We start from the raw sequence: 20,659 nt of genomic DNA on the forward strand, positions 1-20,659 counted from the left end.
GCTATTGATTACTGTAGTTTGTAGTAAACCTTTATATATTAGGTAATATAAGTCATTCAATTTCATTTATTCTTTTTCAATACTGCTTTGGATTTTCTGAGTCCTTTACATCTCCATATAAATTTTAACATCAGCTTGCCAATTTCTAAAAAAAAAATTGCCTCCTAGAATTTTGATTGAGGTTGTGTCAGATTTATAGATGAATTCTGGATTATTAATATCTTAACAATATTGTGTTTTGCAACCCATGATGCTTTAAGCAGCATTTTGTAGTTTAATGAACATATTTTTAATATCTTTATTTTATATTAATCCTAACTACATTTTAGGTTTTGGTACTATTGTAAAAAGTGTTGTTTTTATGAAGATTGGTTTTCCAATTGTTTGTTGCTAATATGTAGAAATACAATCGATTTTTGTATCTTGAGCCCTTATCTGTGATCTAATATAGCAAGTCATAATGATGCCTACTAAATATAGAGAAATCTTATTCTAATTGGTCATCACAGAATAGAGAATTATACTGTGATGTAGATGAACAATTGTTAAATGGAAAAAATATTATATAATAAGAATTCAGAGTACTTGCTCAGAATGAATCATCATAAGAAAAAAAATTTACAACACATTTTGTATATTGCCTGGTAACTAATCAAACATCTAGCGCTTTCCGAGTTATTTCTTCCTATACAAATGCTGACAAAGATGATATGAAATTTACTGCTAGAAGCAAACTGACTGTATACTTTTTTGTCTAAAAAGCTATATTTCGCAGAGATCACTGGAATTTGATAATGACCCACAATACCTACCACACTGGCTCTACTAGGATTTTTTGTTGACTTTCTTGGATTTTCTACACACACACACACACACACACACACACACACACACAATCATGTCTTCTGAGAATAAAGAATGTTTTACTTTTTATTTTCCAGTTTGTATGTTATTTACTTCTTTTTATTTCCTTACTCCACTGTATAGGGTCAATATTGAATGCAAGTAGTAAGAAATTAGTAAAACGTTGTTGTGATTTAGCGATGTTCTCTTAGATGGAGAACGCTTACTATTACACTTAGTTAGATAAGTATAGTGTTAGCTGTATGATATTACCTGTAGGCTTTTCCTGCTGTCTCAGGCATGGGCACACGTGGAGCACCCATGGAGGCAAGGCCTGGAAAGCATGTGCTTGCTGAGCAACAGTGGATCCAGGGTCTAAGGCTCTGGGCAGCACACAGGATTGGTGACTGGGTGCCCATGGAGCAGCTCTGGCTCTGGGGTCTGGGGCATATGCAGCGTTTGGGGTGGAGGGGCAGCCCTGGTCTTTGGCCGGAACGGTAGCAGCTCTTTCTGGGTGGGGTGCAGCAGCATCTTCTTATTTGGGTGGAGATGGCTCTTGATAGCCTCATGGAGAAAGCTGCCAGTGTCCTCTGTGGAGCGGGCTGCTGGGGTCCTCCTGTGGTGAGCCCTGTGGGATCCTCGACTGTGAAAGCTGTGGGGTGTCCATGGCTGTTGTGGAGGCCCTCCTGGCAAACTCTGCCATGTCCTCTGGAGAGCAGGCCACTGGGGACGGTGGTGGCATCCACTGCATGACAGATGCTGATAGTCCCCACCCTTCTGTGTTCCTGGCTCTCTCCAAGTATGTCCACCAAGTCATCTACCCAGTGGTCCTTTCTGTCCAGTTAGTCTCCTTTCTTGCTCCACTGTGTTGCTATAGGTTCTTTCTTTTTTTTGCGGTATGCGGGCCTCTCACTGCTGTGGCCTCTCCCGTTGCAGAGCACAGGCTCCGGATGCGCAGGCTCAGCGGCCATGGCTCACAGGCCCAGCCGCTCCGCGGCATGTGGGATTTTCCCGGACCGGGGCACGAACCCACGTCCCCTGCATTGGCAGGCAGACTCTCAACCACTGCGCCACCAGGGAAGCCCGCTATAGGTTCTTAATCGTACCCTTGAGCCCCTCCCAGGGCTGTTTTTGTTTGTAGAGAGCTAACTGTTGTTTTTGTGTGTTGGCGGGGAGGGAACGAAGGCTGGAGAGATCTCTTACTCTGCCATCTTGCTGATCTCTTCCTCAATGAGAGTTTTTTAAATGTCAGAGAAGTAGATGTGTGTCCTAGTCTAGTTCTTGATAAAATGTCCAGGATAATTTTACCAAGAGAGATCAAGGCCTCAAAAATTCTTTACCAATAAATTATTTTCTTTACCAATAAATTACCAGTTAATTACCAATAAATTATTACCAATAAATTATTTTCTGAAAGTTAGTATCCCCAGGGAGTCAATTCATTTAATTAATATTTGGCCCCAAACACCTAGACTTAAAGTCTGTCACACATTTCTAATTCTGGTATAGAGGATGGCCCACTGTCTTTGGCCCCTAGAAAATTTTTTATAGGTAGTGCATTTATTGGTTTGACAGATATAAGGGAGACAGGGAGATAGGAACTGTGGCTCTCTGAATATAGTGCTTGTACCTTTATCTGAGGAAAAAATAAAGTGTCTTAGAACTCAGAAGAAATAGTGCTATGATAGAATCTCATAAAAGTGAGACCAAGATAAATAGGAAGTTTCAGGAATTATGTAATGGAAACTACAAGTATTCAAAGTGGTCATTCAACTGAGCTTAATTTGTTTGGTCTCATGAATGGTAATAATTGCTTCTAAAGTGTCTGTAAGATTGCCTGTGTTAACAGCTGATCCCACTGGACTCAGTACTGCAAACTCTTCAATGACTGCAATGCAGACATTGGGTAGAGCTGACCACCTGTGCTCCCACTGGTCCTCTGAACACTGTGGATCAGTTTGGAGCTCAGTCTGGATCAATCTGGTCTCCCCGTTACTAGTGAACCGTGGCATCTGGTGTAATACATTTTATATGGGACACCCATTCCTAAAGCATTTGGTTTACTCTAATGGCAATCCTCGTTATTAGTTAGAGAATAAACTTATTATACAGATACCTAAAAATACAATGGTTCAAAAGAGATAGACTGTATTTTCTCTCTCATATAGTATTCCAGAGATAGGCAATTCATCAAAGATGGTTCAGCAGCTTTGCTCTATGGCATTTTTCAGGAACCTGTCATCTTTCTTTTTGCTCCGTCATCCCCTGTGTCTCTGGTAGAAGGTAGTTTTCCAGCACAAAACGTTTATACTAGCCCATGGAATGGAGAAAAGAAGAAATGGAAGTGTAACCAGCTTGCGCTTAATGCCATTAACTGGATGCTTTGCATATAATTTCTACTCATAATCCACTGACCAGAACCTAGTCACATACCATATCTAGTTGCAAGGGAGTCTGAAAAATGTTTTCTCTAGCTTGGTGTCTATGTGCCCTGCTAATAACAAGAAAGTTCTATTACTGAATGGAAGAAAGAAGGAATGGATATTGGGGGACAGTTAGCCAAAGTTGAGGTTATGGTAACAGTTTATGCTTTCTAGTAGTCATGTTTTTCTGGAGTACCAGAGTTTATATAGAGAAGGCAGAGGTTAGTATAGATCAGAGTATCATAAACTGGTAGGATTTTCCTCTTAGTACCACTTTCTAAGAACTGCTTAATATCCACATGGTTACTGTGGGAAATATGTTATTAGTATAGTTTGGTCTTATACCCCTGTTTGTACTTGGTTGGACAGTAGCGGGTACCTAACCAGACCCAGTCTAACTGCAGTACTCTTCAACCTTGCTACATTTGGTGGGTTTTGAGCTGAATGTCTAAGTCATGCTAAGGGAGTTGGGGAGGTTCTGAGTTTCTTTTCTGGGACTTTTAGACAGTTAAACAAGAGAGTTTTCCCTCTAAGGGCTCAAAATTATCATAAATAAAGCTCCAGAGTTTTGGGCAGCTATGTTTTTGACCATGTGGAAAAAGATGGGCCTCAATGAGACTGAAGAATGAAGCTGGAGTGTAAACATAAATGAAAACAAGAGATAGAGAGATAATCTTTACTTACATTTCTTCCTTGAGTGCCAATATAATAAATATTTCATTTAATCTGTCTCTTGTTATTCTCATAATTAGTGATGAATTTCCTGGACTTCTTTAAAAATAGTTATTTCTCCATTATTTCAGCTGGTGTTACAGTAATAATCTATAGTTTATTGGAGATGGAAAAGAATTGTATAGCTCAAGTGGCTTCAGATTGTATAACTAAGTTTATGCTTATTTATCTTAAATATCTCTCAGGACTGTTTTAGGAGCCATGAGGAAAAAACTTCAACTCTTACTTCTTATCATGAATTTGTGGAAATTTTAAATTGGTTCTATCTACAAGTTATTTGAAAAATGTAGAATCGATATTGCCTCTTTCAATAAAAAATATCTAGAAGGCCACAAAACAGAAACTAATGAAATTAGTGAGGTGACATTGGAAACGTAATTTGGGAGAGATCACTAAGGAGTTTGTTTCAAATGTTAATCTTTAAAAATCTCTATTGCTTCAAATAGAATAGGTATAATTCCTATCGGAGGTTTTGATTTTGGATGTCAAACTCCATAAGAAAGGCAGATCATGGAATATGTTCCCCAAGGTGTTGATTTTTTTCATTCATTCAATAAATATTTATTATCACCTTAATTGGGTGAGGCATTCTTCTAGGACTGGAAACCCAGGGATGGGAAAGACAAAAAAAAAAAGATTCCTATTCTTATGGAGGTTATATTCCAGTGAAGGGTTCAGGCATAAACAATAAAAAATTAGTAAATAAGTAAATAAATATAATCATTTCCATTAGTGGTGAATGGTGTGATAACAACAACAAAAAAATCCCCCAAACAAAGCAACAGCAAACAGAGTGACAGGAAAAATACTGATGATGAAGGTGAGGCTGTTCAGACAGGGTGTTCAGAGATGGTTTCTGTGTGGAAGTGAAATTTGAGTAGAAACTTTAATATTAAGAAGAAGTCAGCCGGAAGATGATCTTAGGAAAGAGCATTTTGGGCAGAGAAATGCAGCAAATGTTATGGTTCTGAGTTAGGAATGAATTTGGTGAGTTCAAGGATGAAAAGAAGGGCAGTGTGGCTGAAAGGTAGTGAACCAGGCTGAGTAAGGACCATGGCAAGAAAATTGGATTTTATTCTTAATGTAATGGGAAACCACTAGAGATATTTAAGTAGGAGGCTGATGTATTTTTATTTTTTAAAAAGATCACTCTGACTTACGATATGGAGAATGTACTATGGAGAGTGGAAGTGGGGAGTCCTTTAGAAGCTATGGTAGCATATTAGAAGAGAACTGATGCTAGCACAGGCTAGAGTGGTGGCTGCGCAGCAGATGAGAAGTGGTCATGCTCAGGCTGTATTTAGGGGCAGTGTCCATAATACGTGGATTAGATGGTGGAGGCAGGTAGTGAGGGGGGGAAAAAGAAATCAAGAATTCTTCCTAAGTTTTCGCCTGAACATTGGTTGACTAATGGTCCTATAAAGAAGCCTAGGGTGTAAAACAGAATTTGGTTTTAGGATATGTTAAGTTGCAAATGCCTGTTAGTCATGAGATGAGGTGAGAAAGATGTCAGGTTATGAAAGACAAAACTTTAGCTAATGTTTCAATGGCTCCCTTTATTACAGTTGAGATGGGGTGGCCTTCTAGTCCATCTAACTGGAAACGTAAACTAGTCGTCTCTAATAGTGGTCAAGGGAGTAAAACCTCAAACTCCCTACTCTGCAGTGCTATTTATGAGTCTTGCCTAAACTACTTGCAGTAGTTTTCCAGCACCCACATTTACTGACCTAGTACCAGCCATGCACATCTGTCTATGAAAGTCCATCTACTATTTTGTGGTACCTCATAGCATTTGATAATAGGTTAGAGGGAATCTAAATACACTATTTGGACTATAGAAGGGAAAATTCTCTTACTTTGTAGACTTGGTCAGTATACTGGGTTTAAGGAAATATTTGACGTGTGATTTCACATTTTCAAAGTGTTGCCCTTTTGGTGTTTCCATATCACCTTGGAAAACCCAGACTGAGCTGAAAGAAAGTCCCTAACACTAATGAGAGAGGGTATTCAAGGGAGAAATTAAATACAGGGCTCATTGGTACCTTTAGAAGCACTATTTGAATGAGTAAAAATTGGCCTGGATGAAGAGCATTCCTAACCTGGTATTCTCAGATTCACAACTGAGCTAATAAACATTGTGAATACTCAGAAATACCATTACCTGTCCTCACGGTACATATACAAGCACCTTTGATGGACCAATGTTTAAAAATGGTGGAAAGAGATAGAATTAGGAGAAGGTAAAAAATTAAAGGGAATAGTGGAGAAAATGTAAATCATAGAAGGAGCTGGTAAATAGGAGAAACCTTCTTAATCTCAAAAGAAAATGGAGAAGGATTAGATGGGAATTAAGAGTGACTAAATATGGGACTTCCCTGGTGGCGCAGTGGTTGAAAATCCGCCTGCCAATGCAGGGGCACAGGTTCGAGCCCTGGTCCGGGAAAATCCCACATGCTGTTCAGCAACTAGGCCCATGGCGCCACAATTACTGAGCCTGCGCTCTAGAGCCTGTGAGCCTAGAGCCCGTGCTCTGCAACAAGAGAAGCCACTGCAATGAGAAGCCCACACACCGCAGTGAAGTGTAGCCCCCGCTCGCCGCAACTAGAGAAAGCCCATGCACAGCAACGAAGACCCAACGCAACCAAAAATAAATAAATTAATTAATTAAAAAACGAGTGACTAAATAAGCATCATCTTAATTAAGTTTCATAACAATCCACTGAGGTAGATATTATTACCTACTTTTATATTTTATAGATGGGCAGTTAGACTTAGCAAGGTTCATTTTGGAGACGGTGACTGTGCTAGGTGGAATTCTAAGATGGCCCCCAATATTCTTCTGGTGTACATTTCTTGGATAATCCCCTCTCTGAGTTGGGGGAGAACCCGTGAATATATGATGGAATATCATTCCTATGATTATATAGTAAATTTGAAGGAATTTTAAAGATGTAATTAAGGTCCATAATTAGTCAACTTTGAATTAATCAAAAGGGAGATCATTCCGAGTGGGGCCTCACCTAATAATGTGAGCCTTTAGAAGTTGGAAGATGTCAGAAGATTCTCTTGCTGGCTTGGCAGAAATAAGCTGCCATTGTTGTGAGAGGGCCGTGTGACTAGGACCTGAGGGGCCAAGAGCAACCCCTGGCAGATAGTAAGACAATGGAGCAATGGGTGCAAAAAAATGAATTCTTCCAACGACCAGTGAGATTGGAAGAGGACTCCAGCCTCAAATGAGACTGTAACCCCAGCTAAGAACTTTATTTCAGCCTAGTGAGACCCTGAACCGAAAACCTGCTTGTGCTTTGCCAGGCTCCTGACTTACAGAAACTGTGACGTGGATATTGTTTTAAGGTGCCAATATATTGGTAATTTTTTACACAATGATAAAAAAACTAATATAGGAATGCAGGAAAAATAGGTAAATTTATAGTTTGGCAATTTTGGCCCCTTCACTTCAGACTTTCTGAAGATACGAGGTTTCTTTAATGAGATTTTTTTTATACACCTGGCTTTTTATAAATTCCTACTCAGAATCTAGGAGAACAAGTATAGTTTTCTCTCTCTTGTCTTCTTTCACAGAGCCCTCTCAAGGTTTACACTTCTATAGCTCTCCCCTATCCTCATAATATCTTTTGTGATGGAAATGACTGAAAATGAAGTAAAAGGAGAAATAACCATGAGCGTTACTTTTCACTTTAATCATTTCTTTTTTCTTACAACGTCACTAGGAAACTTTTGAATAGATGATAATAATAGAGAAAAAAACATAAGAAACATAAATATATGAGGAAATTGAGGAAGATGGAAAAAAAGGAAGTTTTAATCCAAATATATTTCTAACTTTGACAGGTTCAAAAAATGCTCCATTTGCCTGCTATGAAGAAATACAGTCTCAAACTGATAGGTTTGGGAACTGTGGTAGAGAAAGAAGCAGATATAAATTTTGTGCATGGAGGTATGCTATGCAGATATTAAAGATAACCTCTCGTGTTCTGTAAGATTCTGTTTTTAGTTTTTCTCTATATATGTCATTCATTCCAGTGGTTTCAAGTATCACATGTGTATGGGAGTAAATCTGAAATCAAAATCTCTAGCCTTGGCATCTTTCTTGTGCTACAGGCTTATTAAGCCTGTATCAAGGGCTTTACTTTTTACTTTAAATGTTAGCATTAAAGTGTTACATTTTCCTTAGATATATTACCATAAATGGAGAACCATTGTTTATTTTTACTTTTTTGTCAAAGAAACCAATCTGATGCATTCCTAATAAATGCATAATAATCATATAATTTATTATGTTTGCAGGAATCTTATATGTGGCAGATTAATTTGCACCTACCCCTTTCAAACTCCTTTCCTTCGAGACGGTGCTTCTGTGATTTATGCTTTTGTACGAAATACTGTATGTATAACTATGCACTACACAACGACAGGTGGAGAAGATCCAATGGTGGTCAAAAATGGCTCTATTTGTGATACTGGGAGGGTAAATGACTTAAAATCTATTTTTAAAAATCTAGTTTTATTAATTCCTTTAATAAATATTGCAGTTAATTACTAGTGCTTTGTAAACTTAAATATTTGGTTAAGGAGAAAATGAATAAGCTTCAATTGGTCTCTGAGGGAAATGAGAGTTGTTTGATCCCCATTAGAATTTCAGTGTTGTGAGCAAGGAAAATCCAAGTGTTCTGGGGCTGGAGTGGGGAAGAGAGAAATCTTGGGAATACTTGTAGTTAAATATTCCATAACATGGAAATTCACTTTTCTTCTTGGAGAAGAAAGAAGAAATCCTACTTACTAATATATGTCTCTTTGCGGCCCAGTAGATAGAAGCACAACTTAGATGGGGCTGCTAAGAATCAGTTAGTTTTTGACATTTTGCAAGTTACCTAACCAGTCTGAGATATCACAACTGTATGTAAAGTGGGGATAATAATAACATTTACTCTATGGAGTTATTGCAAAGATTAAATGAGATAATAGTATAAAGTGCTTAGCACAATGCCCAGCACATAGTAAGAGCTAAATATAGGTTGGCTATTATTATTTATTGTTATTATAATTTGTTATCTATGAGACCAACCAACCAAATCTGGAGAAAACATAGAGGGAATAAATTTACTTCAAAATCTCTACATTCTAAAAGGAGTTGTTAGACACACCACGGAGGCCAAGAACTAATGAGAAGACTGAACACATTAAAGGCTTAAAAGGGTTAGGGTGTTGGGGTTTAGAAAGGGTTTTGTGAGGCCATTTCTCTGAAGAGTGTTGTGATTTCATGTGTGAAAGGAAATCATTTTCACATACATTATTTCATTTTAACCTTGAAACAAATCTCAGATAGTTTAGAAAAAGTATTATTGTACTCAGTTAAGAAAACTGCAACTTAGGGAAGTTGATATTGCTAGAAATAAGGGAGTTGGGAATGTATCCTTAATCCTCTGATTATTATACTTTATACTTAAAAGAATTAATATTTGGATGTTTAATACACTCCATAATAGAATGTTAGATATCTGTAGTATATTTTAATGAAAACTTCTAATATCTTTTCTTAGGAACTCGAATAATAGCGCATATTTAGTGAAAACTCCTGATTATTGAATTGATTTTCTTTCTATGCAAACTTTCAATATGTGCAGTAATACAGAATATTATTTAAACTGTGCTCTTAGGGATGGTTTTGTTAGATTTCAGGCTATTGTAATTAAAAGTGATATTTTGATTCTGATTGTTTTTATGTCAGTCTTGTTTCATTTGTTTCTCCCATTTCCCTGCCCTGAATCATTTTTTTGGACTGTTTTTAAAGAACAATTTTAGAATCACAATAAAACGGAAAGGATGTTAGAGGGATTTCCTACACGCCCTCTTGGCCCCACACAGGCATGTCTTCCCCGTTACTAACATCGCCCACCAGTGTGGTACGGTTGTTACAATTGATCAGCCTACATTGACACATGCTTATCACACAAAGAAAATAGTTTACGTAAAGCTATTGTACATCCTGTCAGTTTCTGACCTATATTATTTTCCTTCTTTCTTAAGAACTTCTTTTAACATGTCTTGCAAGACAGCTCTCTTAGCGAAAAATTCCCTCCATTTTTGTGTGTCTGAAAAAGTCTTTATCTCTCTTTCACTTTTGAAGGATAATTTTGCAAGTATATAGGATTCTATATTCTAGGTTGGGGATTTTTTTCTGTCAATACTTTAAATATTTTACTCCACTCTTCTGACTGCCTGGTTTCTGAGGAGAAGTCAGATGTAATTCTTACCTTTGTTCCTCTATAGGTACGGTTTTTAAAAAAATTTTTGCTTTTTTCAGGATTTATTCTTTGATTTTCTGTTTGAACACAATATGCCTAAGTGTAGGGGTTTGTTAGTTTGTTTGTTTGGCATTTATCCTGCTTACTGTTTTCTGAGATTCCTGGAACTGTGGTTTGGTGTCTGACATTAATTTGGGGGAAATCCTTAGTCATTATTGTTTCAAATATTTCTTCTGCTCCTTTTTCTTCTGGCATTTCCATTACATATATGTTATACCTTTTATAATTGTCCCATAGTCCTTGGATATTCTGTGTTATTTTTTTGTCTTTGTTCTTTTTGCTTTTTCATTTTCAGGGATTCTATTGATATATCCTCTAGCTCAGAGATTCTTCCCTCAGCTATTTCCAGTGTACTGATAAGCCCGTTAAAGGCATTTATTCATTTTTGTTACAGTGAGTTTTTTTTTTCATTCCAGCATTTATTTTTATTTTTTTCTTAGGATTGCTGTCTCTCTGCTTCCATCTCCCGTCTGTTCTTGCATACTGTCTACTTCATCTATTAGAGCCCTTAGCATATTAATCATAGTTGTTTTAAACTCCTGGTCTGATAATTTCAGTATCCATGACATGTATGGTTCTGATACTTTCTCCGTTTTTCCAATTGTGTTTTTTAGCTTTTAGTATATAGCCGTATCTGTTTTCTTGAGAGCTGGACATGATGAACCAGATAAAAGAACTGCTGTAAATAGACCTTTAGAAATGTGGTGGTGAGGTGTTGTGGGAAGGGGAAGTGTTCTTTAGTCTTATGAACAGGTCTGAGTCTTTCAGTGAACCTGTGCCTCTGGACTGTGAACTTCACAAGTGTTTCTCATGTTTTTTCTCCTCCCTCAGGTGGGACAGGATGGCTGGAGTGGGCTGGAGTTGGGTATTTCTCTTCTTACACATGGAAGGTTAGAGCTGAGTGAAATTGGGTATTTCCCTTCCCTCAGATCAGTTAGGCTCTGATAAGACATCACCAGATTAGGCTCTAGTTAACTAGTTTCTCCTGAAGGCAAGCCTTGTTAAGAACAGAGTGCTCTGGCTACTTCAAAATGGTTCCTTTTCCCCTCCTCCTGCCAGAATACAAGAAATTTTTTTCTCTGATATTTACTGTGAGAACGTTGGCTGAGCTCCTGGATGTACATCTCACAAAATTGTGGGGCTCTCCTGGAGTTCCTAACTCTCAGAGGTGTCTGTATTGAGCCTCCAGCAATTCATCAATTACAGTTCAGGCTTTCCGACGCTGGCAGGGGTACCTGAGGAGGTTTCCGCTTGTGAATCTTTCCTCTGGTAAGCTGTGACTCCCTGTGTTCGCTCGTCTGTCTCTCCAATTTGGGAGCAGTGGTTTGCCCCCAAGTCACTTCTTTTATGGATCCTAAAAGAGTTGTTGCTTCTTCAGTCTGTTCAACTTTTTACTTGTTGTTAGGATGGAGCGTCAACTTCCAAACTCCTTAAATGGGGAACTGAATACCAGAAGCCTGAATCATTTCTTTAAAATTTATTTTAAAAAATAGACTTTATTTTTTAGGGAAGTTTTAGGTTCACATCAAAAGTTGCAGAAAGTACAGGGAGTTCCCATAACCACTTACCCCACAGAAGTGCAGACACCTACACTATCCACAATCCTACACTATTACATCATCCTCACCCAAAGTCCATAGTTTACATAAGACTTATTGGAAAAATCCCCAAATATTTGTAGCTTACACTACACATTTCTAAATAACACTTATGCCAAGGAGAAATCTCAAGAGAAATTGAAAAATATTTTTAATTAAATGAAGATGAAAATACAACACATAAAAATTTGTGGGTTACAGCAAAAGCAGTACTTAATGGAAATTACTGCATTGAATGTCTGTGGTCTTATGTTATAAAATTACTGATGGTAATGTTACAATAACTGGACTCCTCTAACTCAGAAAAAAAATTTTGTATGTGTTTTTCTTTAGATTTGTGTAAATCGTGAATGTGTAGAATCAAGGATCCTTGCAGACAGATCATATAAGTGTTCACTAAAGTGCAATGGACATGGAGTAAGTAAGCACATGATTCGTGTTTTCCCAAATCACCTCTCTTGGACACTTTTCAGCATCATTTGTTAATTTATTCAATGTTTATTGGGTTCCTACTGTGTGCTAGGACATGTATCTACTTAAAATGTGGGGCTGAATTGGGTTACTAAATTTGTAGCCATATGTTTTAGAGGACATTGTACAGAATTAAATTGCTGATGACTCTAACAAATTTATTATTACAGTTGGGCACTTTTCAGAGGTATTAAATATTCCAATAAATACATTAACCTGTTCGTTACGGGAAGATAATTAAGCTAAAGTTTGTGTGTCTATGAGTATATAGGGTGAGGGAAAACTATTGGTTTTATCCCTCATTTTGTAATAGACTTTTTTTTTTTTCCCAATGAAGCCAATTTACTTCCCATACCAAAAAAGTAAAAGCGCAGTGGATAGAAGGTTAGATTGTCAATCTCAAGTGATAGTAGAACACCCCTATTTTATTTTTTTTCATTTTTTTTTAAATTGGAGTATAGTTGATTTACAATGTTGTGTTAGTTTCAGGTGTACAGCAAAGTGGATCAGTTATACATATACATATATCTGTTATTTTTTAGAATTTTTTCCCATATAGGTTATTATAGAATACTGAGTAGAGTTCCCTGTGCTATACAGTAGGTCCTTATTAGTTATCTATTTTATATACAGTAGTGTGTATATGTTAATCCCAAACAATTTATCCCTCCCCCACCTCCTTTCACCTTTGGTAACCATAAGTTTGTTTTCTACATCTGTGACTCTTTCTGTTTTGTAAATAAGTTCATTTGTACCATTTTTCAGATTCCACACATAGGCAATATCATATGGTATTTGTCTTTCTCTCTTTGACTTACTTCACTTAGTATGATAATCCCTAGGTCCACCCATGTTCCTGAAAATGGCATTATTTCATTCTTTATTATGGCTGAGGAATATTCCGTTGTATATGTGTACCACATCTTCTTTATCCACTCCACTGTTGATGGACATTTAGGTTGCTTCCATGTCTTTGCTATTGTAAATAGTGCTGCAGTGAATATTGGGCTGCATGTATTTTTTCTTTCTTTTTAAAACTTCTAATTTTATATTGGAATATAGTTGATTAACAATGTTGTGTTACTTTCAGATGTACAGCAATGTGATTCAGTCACACATATACATGTATCTATTCTTTTTCAAGTTATTTTCCCATTTAGGTTGTTACATAATATTGAGCAGAGTTCCCTGTGCTATACAGTAGGTCCTTGTTGGTTATCCATTTTAAATATAGCAGTGTGTACATGTCAATCCCCAACTGCCTAACTATCCCTTCCCCCCACCCTTCCCCACCGGTAACCATAAGTTCATTCTCTAAGTCTGTGAGTGTTTCTGTTTTATAAATAAGTTCATTTGTATCATTTCTTTTTAGATTCTGCCTATAAGCAATATCATATTTTCTTTCTCTGTCTGACTTACTTCACTCAGCATGACAGTCTCTAGGTCCATCCATGTTGCTGCAAATGGCATTATTTCATCCCTTTTCATGGCTGAGTAATATTCCATTGTATATATGTACCACATATTCTTTATCTACTCCTCTTTTGATAGACACTTAGGTTGCTTCCATGTCTTGGCTATTGTAAATAGTGCTGCAGTGAACACTGGGGTGCATGTATCCTTTTGCACCATGTTTTTCTCCAGATATACGTCCAGGAGTGGGATTGCAGGATCGTATGTTAGCTCTATTTTTAGTTTTTTAAGGAACCTCCATACTGTTCTCCATAGTGGCTGCACCAATTTACATTGACACCAACAGTGTAGGAGGGTTCCCTTCTCTCCACACCCTCTGCAGCAGCATTTATTATTTGTGGATTTTTTGGATCATAGCCATTTTGCCTGGTTTGAGGCGATGTCCCTTTGTAGTTTTGATTTGCATTTCTCTAATAATTAGCGATGTTGAACTTCTTTTCATGTGCCTTTTGGCCATCTGTATGTTGTCTTTGGAGAAATGTCTATTTAGGTCTTCTGCCCATGTTTTGATTGGGTTGTTTTCTTTTGATGATATTAAGTCGCACGAGCTGTTTGTAAATTTTGGAGACTAATCCCCTGTTGGTCACATCATTGGCAAATATTTGCTCCCATTCTATGGGTTGTCTTTTTGTTTTTTTATGGTGTCCTTTGCTGTGCAAAAGCTTTTGAGCTTAATTAGGTCCCATTTGTTTATTTTTGTTTTTATTTCCATTACTCTGGGAGACAGATTGAAAAAGATATTGCTTTGATTTATGTCAGAGACTGTTCCACCTATGTTTTCTTTTAAGAGTTTTACAGTGTCCTCTCTCACATTTAGGTCTAATCCATTTTGAGCTTATTTTTGTGTATGGTCTTAAAGAATGTTCTAATTTCATTTTTTTACACATAGCTGTCCAGTTTTCACAGCACCATTTATTGAAGCGATTGTTTTTCCTCTATTGTATACTCTTGCCTCCTTTGTTGCAAATTAATTGACCATAGGTGCATGGGTTTATTTCTGGGCTTTCTGTCCTGTTCCATTGATCTATAAGTCTGTCTTTGTGCCAGTACTGTACTGTTTTGATGACTGTAGTCATTATAATATAGTCTGTAGACTATAGTCTGTAGACTGTAGTCATTATAATATAGTCTGAAGTCAGGGAGCTGATTCCTCCAGCTTTGTTTTTCTTTCTCAAGCTTGCTTTGGCTCTCCAGGGTCTTTGTGTTTCCATACAGATTTTAAGATTTTTTTTTTGTTGTTCTAGGTCTGCAAAACATGCCATTGGTATTTTGATAGGGATTGCATTGAGTCTGTAGATCACTTTGGGTAGTATAGTCATTTTGACAATCAAAGAACATGGTATATCTTTCCAACTGTTTGTGTCATATTCGATATCATGACTCAGCATCTTAAAGTTTTCGGAGTACAGGTCTTTTGCCTCCTTAGGTAGGTTTACTCCCAGGTATTTTATTCTTTTTGATGTGATGGTTAATGGAATTGTTTCCTTATTTTCTCTTTCTGGTCTTTTGTTGTTAGTGTATAGAAATGCAACAGATTTCTATGTATTAATTTTGTATCCTGCAGCTTTACTGAATTCATTGATGAACTCTAGTAGTTTTCTGGTAGCACCTTTAGGATTTTCTATGTATGGTACCATATCATCTGCAAATAGTGACAGTTTTACTTCTTCTGTTCCAATTTGTATTCCTTTTATTTCATTTTCTTCTCTGATTGCTATGGTTAGGACTTCAAAAACTATGTTGAATAATAGTGGTGAGAGTGGACATCCTTTTCTTGTTCCTGATCTTACAGGAAATGCCTTCAGCTTTTCACCATTGAGTATGATGTTAGCTGTGGGCTTGTCATATATTGCCTTTATTATGTTCAGGTATATTCCCTCTATGCCCACATCCTGAAGAATTTTTATCATAAATGGGTGTTGAATTTTGTCAAAGGCTTTTTCTGGATCTATTGAGATGATCATATAGTTTTTATTCTTCAATTTGCTAATGTGGTGTATCACACTGATTGATTTGTGGATACTGAAAAATCCTTGCATCCCTGGGATATATCCCACTTGATCATGGTATATGATTATTCTTTGAATGTTTTGTTGGATTCGATTTACTAGTATTTTATTGAGGATTTTTGCATCTATGTTCATCAGTGATATTGGCCTGTAACTTTCTTTTTATGTGATATCTTTGTCTGGTTTTGCTATTGGGGTGATGGTGCCCTCACAGAATGAGTTTGGGAGTCTTCCTTCCTCTGCAGTTTTCTGGAAGAGTTTCAGAGAGTATGTGTTGACTCTTCTCTAAATGTTTGGTAGAATTTGCCTGTGAAGCCATCTGGTCCTGGACTTCTGTTTGTTGGGAGTTTTTTACTTACAGTTTCAATTTTAGAACTTGTGATTGGTCTGTTCATATTTTCTATTTCTTCCTGGTACAGTCTTGTCCATTTCTTCTAGGTTTTCCATTTTATTGGCCTGTATAGTCTCTTATGATCCTTTGTATTTCTGTGGTGTCAGTTGTAACTTCTTTTTCTTTTCTAGTTTTATTGATTTGAGACCTCTCCTTTTTTTTTTTTTTACTTTTCCTTGATGAGTCTGGCTAAAGGTTTATCAATTTTGTTTATCTTTTCAAAGAACCAGCTTTTAGTTTCATAGATATTTTCTGTTGTCTCTGTTCTGATTTCATTTATTTCTGCTCTGATCTTTATGATTTATTTATTTCTACTAACTTTGGGTTTTGTTTCTTCTCCTTCCTCTAGTTGCTTTAGGTGTAAGGTTAGGTTGCTTATTACTTGAGATTTTTTTTTCCCTGCTATAGACTGTATTGCTATAAACTTTCAATATTTAGTTTTATGAGCTGTTTGTATATTTTGGAAATTAAGCCCTGTTGGTCACATGGTTTGCAGATATTTTCTCCCATTCTGTAGGTTTTCTTTTCATTTTGTTGATGGTTTCTTTTGCTGTGCAAAAGCTTGTAAGTTTGATTAGGTTTCATTTGTTTATTTTGTCTCTATTTCTATTGTCTTGGGAGACTGACCTAAGAAAACATTGGTATGCTTTATGTCAGAGAATGTTTTGCCTGTTATCTCTTCTAGGCTTATGTTTAAGTGTTTAAGGCATTTCAAGTTTAATTTTTTTATAGTTTGAGGCTGTGTTCTAACTTCATTCATTACATGAAGCTGTCCAACTTTCCCAGCACCACTTGCTGAAGAGACTGTCTTTTTTCCCATGGTATATTCTTGCCTCCTTTGTCAAAGATTAATTGACTGTAACTGTGTGGGTTTATTTCTGGGCTCTCTATTCTGTTGCATTGATTGATATATCTGTTTTTGTGCCAATTCCACACTGTTTTGATTACTGTGGCTTGGTAATATTGTCTGAAGTCTGGGAGGATTATGCCTCCCGCTTTGTTCTTTTTCCTTAGGGTTGCTTTGGCAATTCTGGGTCTTTTATGGTTCCTTATAAATTTTAGGATTATTTGTACTTTCTTAATATATGCATTTATTGCTATAAACTTCTAAGAGCTGCTTTTACAGAACCCCAGTTTTTGTCTGTGTTGTTTTCATTTTTATTTGTTTTAAGATTTTAAAATGTCCTTTCTAATTTCTTTCTTGACCTATTGTTTGTTCAGGAGTGTGTTGTTTAATTTCTACATGTGTGTGAATTTTCCAGCTTTCCTGCTGTTGATTTCTAGTTTCATATCGTGTTGGTCAAGTAGATACTTTGTATGTTTTCAATTTTCTTAAATTTGCTAAAATTTGTATTGTGGCTTATATGACCTATCCTTGGTAATGTTCCATGTACACTTGAGAAGAATATGTATTCTGCTGCTCTTGGGTGGAATGTTCTATATATATCTGTTAGGTCAATTTGGTATAAAGTATAGCTCAGGTCCAGCATTTCTTTGTGGTTTTTTGTCTGGATTATCTTTCCATTGTTGAAAGTGGAGTATTGAAGTGTCTTACTATTATTGTCTTGTTGTCAATTTCTCCTTTCAGTATTTGCTTAGTATATTAGGTGCTCTGATGTTGGGTGTGTATATTCACAATTGTTATATCTTGCAGAGTTGACCACTTTATAATTATATAATGATCTTCCTTTTGTCTTGTTACCATTTTTTGGCTTAAAGCCTTTTTTTGTCTGATATAAGTATAGCTACTCCCTCTTTCTTTTGGGTTCCATTTACATGGGATATTTTTACATCTCTTTGAGTCTATGTGATTCTCTTGAAGGCAGACTTAGTTGGGTCTTGTTTTTTCATCCATTCAGCCACTCTGACCTTTGACTGATTAATTAATTTCATGTATTAGGGTAACTATTGATATGTAAGTGCTTAGTAATGCCATCTCTTTCATTACTTTTTGGCTGTTTTTTTGCTGTTTGTTTCAGCTCCCTTATTCTTTTTTTCCTTCTCTTTTTGCCTCTTTATGAATTCATGATTTTCCACGTGGTATGCTGTGATTGCCCTCTGTTTATCCTTTGTGAATCTACTATAGGTTTTTGCTACATGGCTACCATGAGGTTTACATAAAGCATCTTATAGATAAAACAATCCATTTTAAGCTGATTGTAACTTAACTTGGATCACATACAAAGCTCTACCCTACTATCTCGCCCTTTTTTGTTTTTGATGTCAAAATTTACCTCTTTTCATATTGTGCATACGTTAGCAAATTATAGTAAGTATAGTTATTTTAATACTTTTACCCTTTAACCTGTATACTGTTGTTCAGTAGTTAACACACCATTCCCTTACAGATTTAGGTTTTAAAATCTGTGTATTTACCTTTATGAATGTGTTGTATGTTTTCATGTTACTAATTATCATCTTTTTATTTCAGGTGGAAGAAATTCTTTCAGCATTTCTTGTAAGGCAGGTATAGTGGTGATGAATTTCCTCAGTTTTGTTTGTCTCGGAGAGTTTTTATTTCTCTTTTACTTTTGAAGGATATGTTTGCCAGTTAAAGTATTCTTGACTGACTTTTTTATTCTTTCAACACACTGAATATATCATTTTATTCTGTCCTGGCCTGTACCTACTGGGTTTCTATTTGTAGATTACAATCATTTTTTTTCTCTTGCTTTATTTTACGATTCTCTCTTTGTCTTTGATTTTTGTCAATGTAATTATAATACATCTTGGAGAAGGTCATTTTGCATTGAGATAATGGAGTGATGTATTTGCTTTGTGACTGGATGTTTCAGTCTCTCCCAAGTTTGGGAAGTTCTCAGCTATTATTTTTTTAAATAGACTTTCTGCCCCCTTTCCTCTCTTTTTTCCTTTTGGAACTCCATTATTCTAATATCTGTATGTTTGATGGTTTCCCGTAGATCACATATGATTTGTTTTCTCTTTTTCAGTATTTTTTCTTTGTCTACACTGACTGGGTTATTTAAAAATTCCTGTCCTTTAGATCACCAATTCTATCTTCTGTTTGGTCTATTCTGCTGTAGATGACCTATGCATTTTTCTTTTTATTTATTTCATACTTCATCTCTAAAATTTCTTTTTGGTCCTTTTTTATCGTTTCTACCTCTTTGTTAAATTTCTCATTTTATCCACGTGTTTATCCTGATTTTATTGACTCGTATGTCTGTTGATTCTTGTAGGCAGTTGAGTTTGTAAAAACAGCTAGTTTGAATTCTTTATTAGCTAAATTGATAAATTCAGTATCTTTGTGTTCAGTTACTGGAGTATTACTGTTATCTTTTGGTAATGACATACTTCCTTGATTCTTTATATTCCTTGCAGTTTTGCATTGCTTTTTTTATATTTGAAATAGTAGTCACTTCCTTAAATCTTTACTAGTTGTCTTCAGGTGGGAGATTTTATTCACTGGTCTTGCTTATGTCTAGGTCTTTCTCCAACTTTATGGATATCTCTGCTCCACATTTCTTGTTCCATTTTGTGGCAGAATTTTAAGTTTATGTGTCTTCTATGCTTCTTAAAAACTCACTAAACCAGCTGCTGGCAACCTCTCTTTTGTTTTCCAGAAGGTGTGCTACAGATCATGTTTGTGCTTTCTCCTTTGCCCAAGGACACTGGCCCGATTTTCTGAGGGCACCCCATGTCTACCAGACCTTGCTCTTGCCACTGAACTCAAATTTGCATACAAAGAGCAGGCCAAAAAGTGGGGGGAGTTGTTGTTTTAGCAGTTGGGGCATTGGAGGTGCCTGTGGGTCAGGTGGTGGTGGGATCCTTGGGTGAAGTTCTCACAGCACCTCATGGACAGGCTTTCTGCTGGAGTACTGAAAGCATTCATCAGGAACCATGTCCCTTTAATGCCCTTTGATATTCTTATCTGCCTCTTTCCTGATATCTGTCCCCCAGTCATAGAGGTGCTGTCTCGGTACTCTGGGTGCTATGGGAAAGAAATAGATTTCTCCAGCTATGTCCTGTATAGCTGGGTTAGCTTTGCACTCACGCACTGCTTTCCCTTTCCCCTGAGAGGTCACTGCTGGCTAGTTCAGCCCCATGCTGTGTCACATTGAGGGAGGGGTGGTGCTGGCAAAGTTACTCTTACCCTTTCCAATGTGTCCAAACTTATTTATTTATATATTTGCTCCAAAGGAATTCAGGCATCTATTACCAGGAAGGTCGGACTTCTGCAAGGCTCTCTTGTCCATGAGTGTCTGCCCAAGTCAGGACTCTCCAAGTTTTCCCTGACTACAACCAAGAGAGGCTGAGGCCTATTCACTGGCTCCTGCTTCTTCCACAGCCTATACTGAGGTCTGTCTGCCTATTACCTGATGCACAGGTGGGAAAGACTCTTCCTGGGTCCCTTGGTGTATGGTGCTTGATC

At 36.8% G+C, this 20,659-nt stretch overlaps 1 protein-coding gene across 1 annotated transcript in view; it reads left to right on the forward strand.

Annotated features, from left to right (window-relative positions):
- The window catches only part of ADAM32 (ADAM metallopeptidase domain 32), a 149,712-nt gene that overhangs the window by 110,648 nt on the left and 18,405 nt on the right, over nt 1-20,659 (forward strand). Inside the window, exons 15-17 of the mRNA XM_022571268.2 lie at nt 7,851-7,956; nt 8,307-8,487; nt 12,256-12,339. Of these exons, the coding sequence (XP_022426976.2) occupies nt 7,851-7,956; nt 8,307-8,487; nt 12,256-12,339 (371 nt within the window). The remainder of the gene's footprint in view (nt 1-7,850; nt 7,957-8,306; nt 8,488-12,255; nt 12,340-20,659) is intronic.

Source organism: Delphinapterus leucas, chromosome 21, assembly GCF_059928025.1.
Source record: "Delphinapterus leucas isolate spDelLeu-1000000601 "Yukka" chromosome 21, BTC_Dleu_Yukka2, whole genome shotgun sequence".
NCBI lineage: Eukaryota > Metazoa > Chordata > Mammalia > Artiodactyla > Monodontidae > Delphinapterus > Delphinapterus leucas.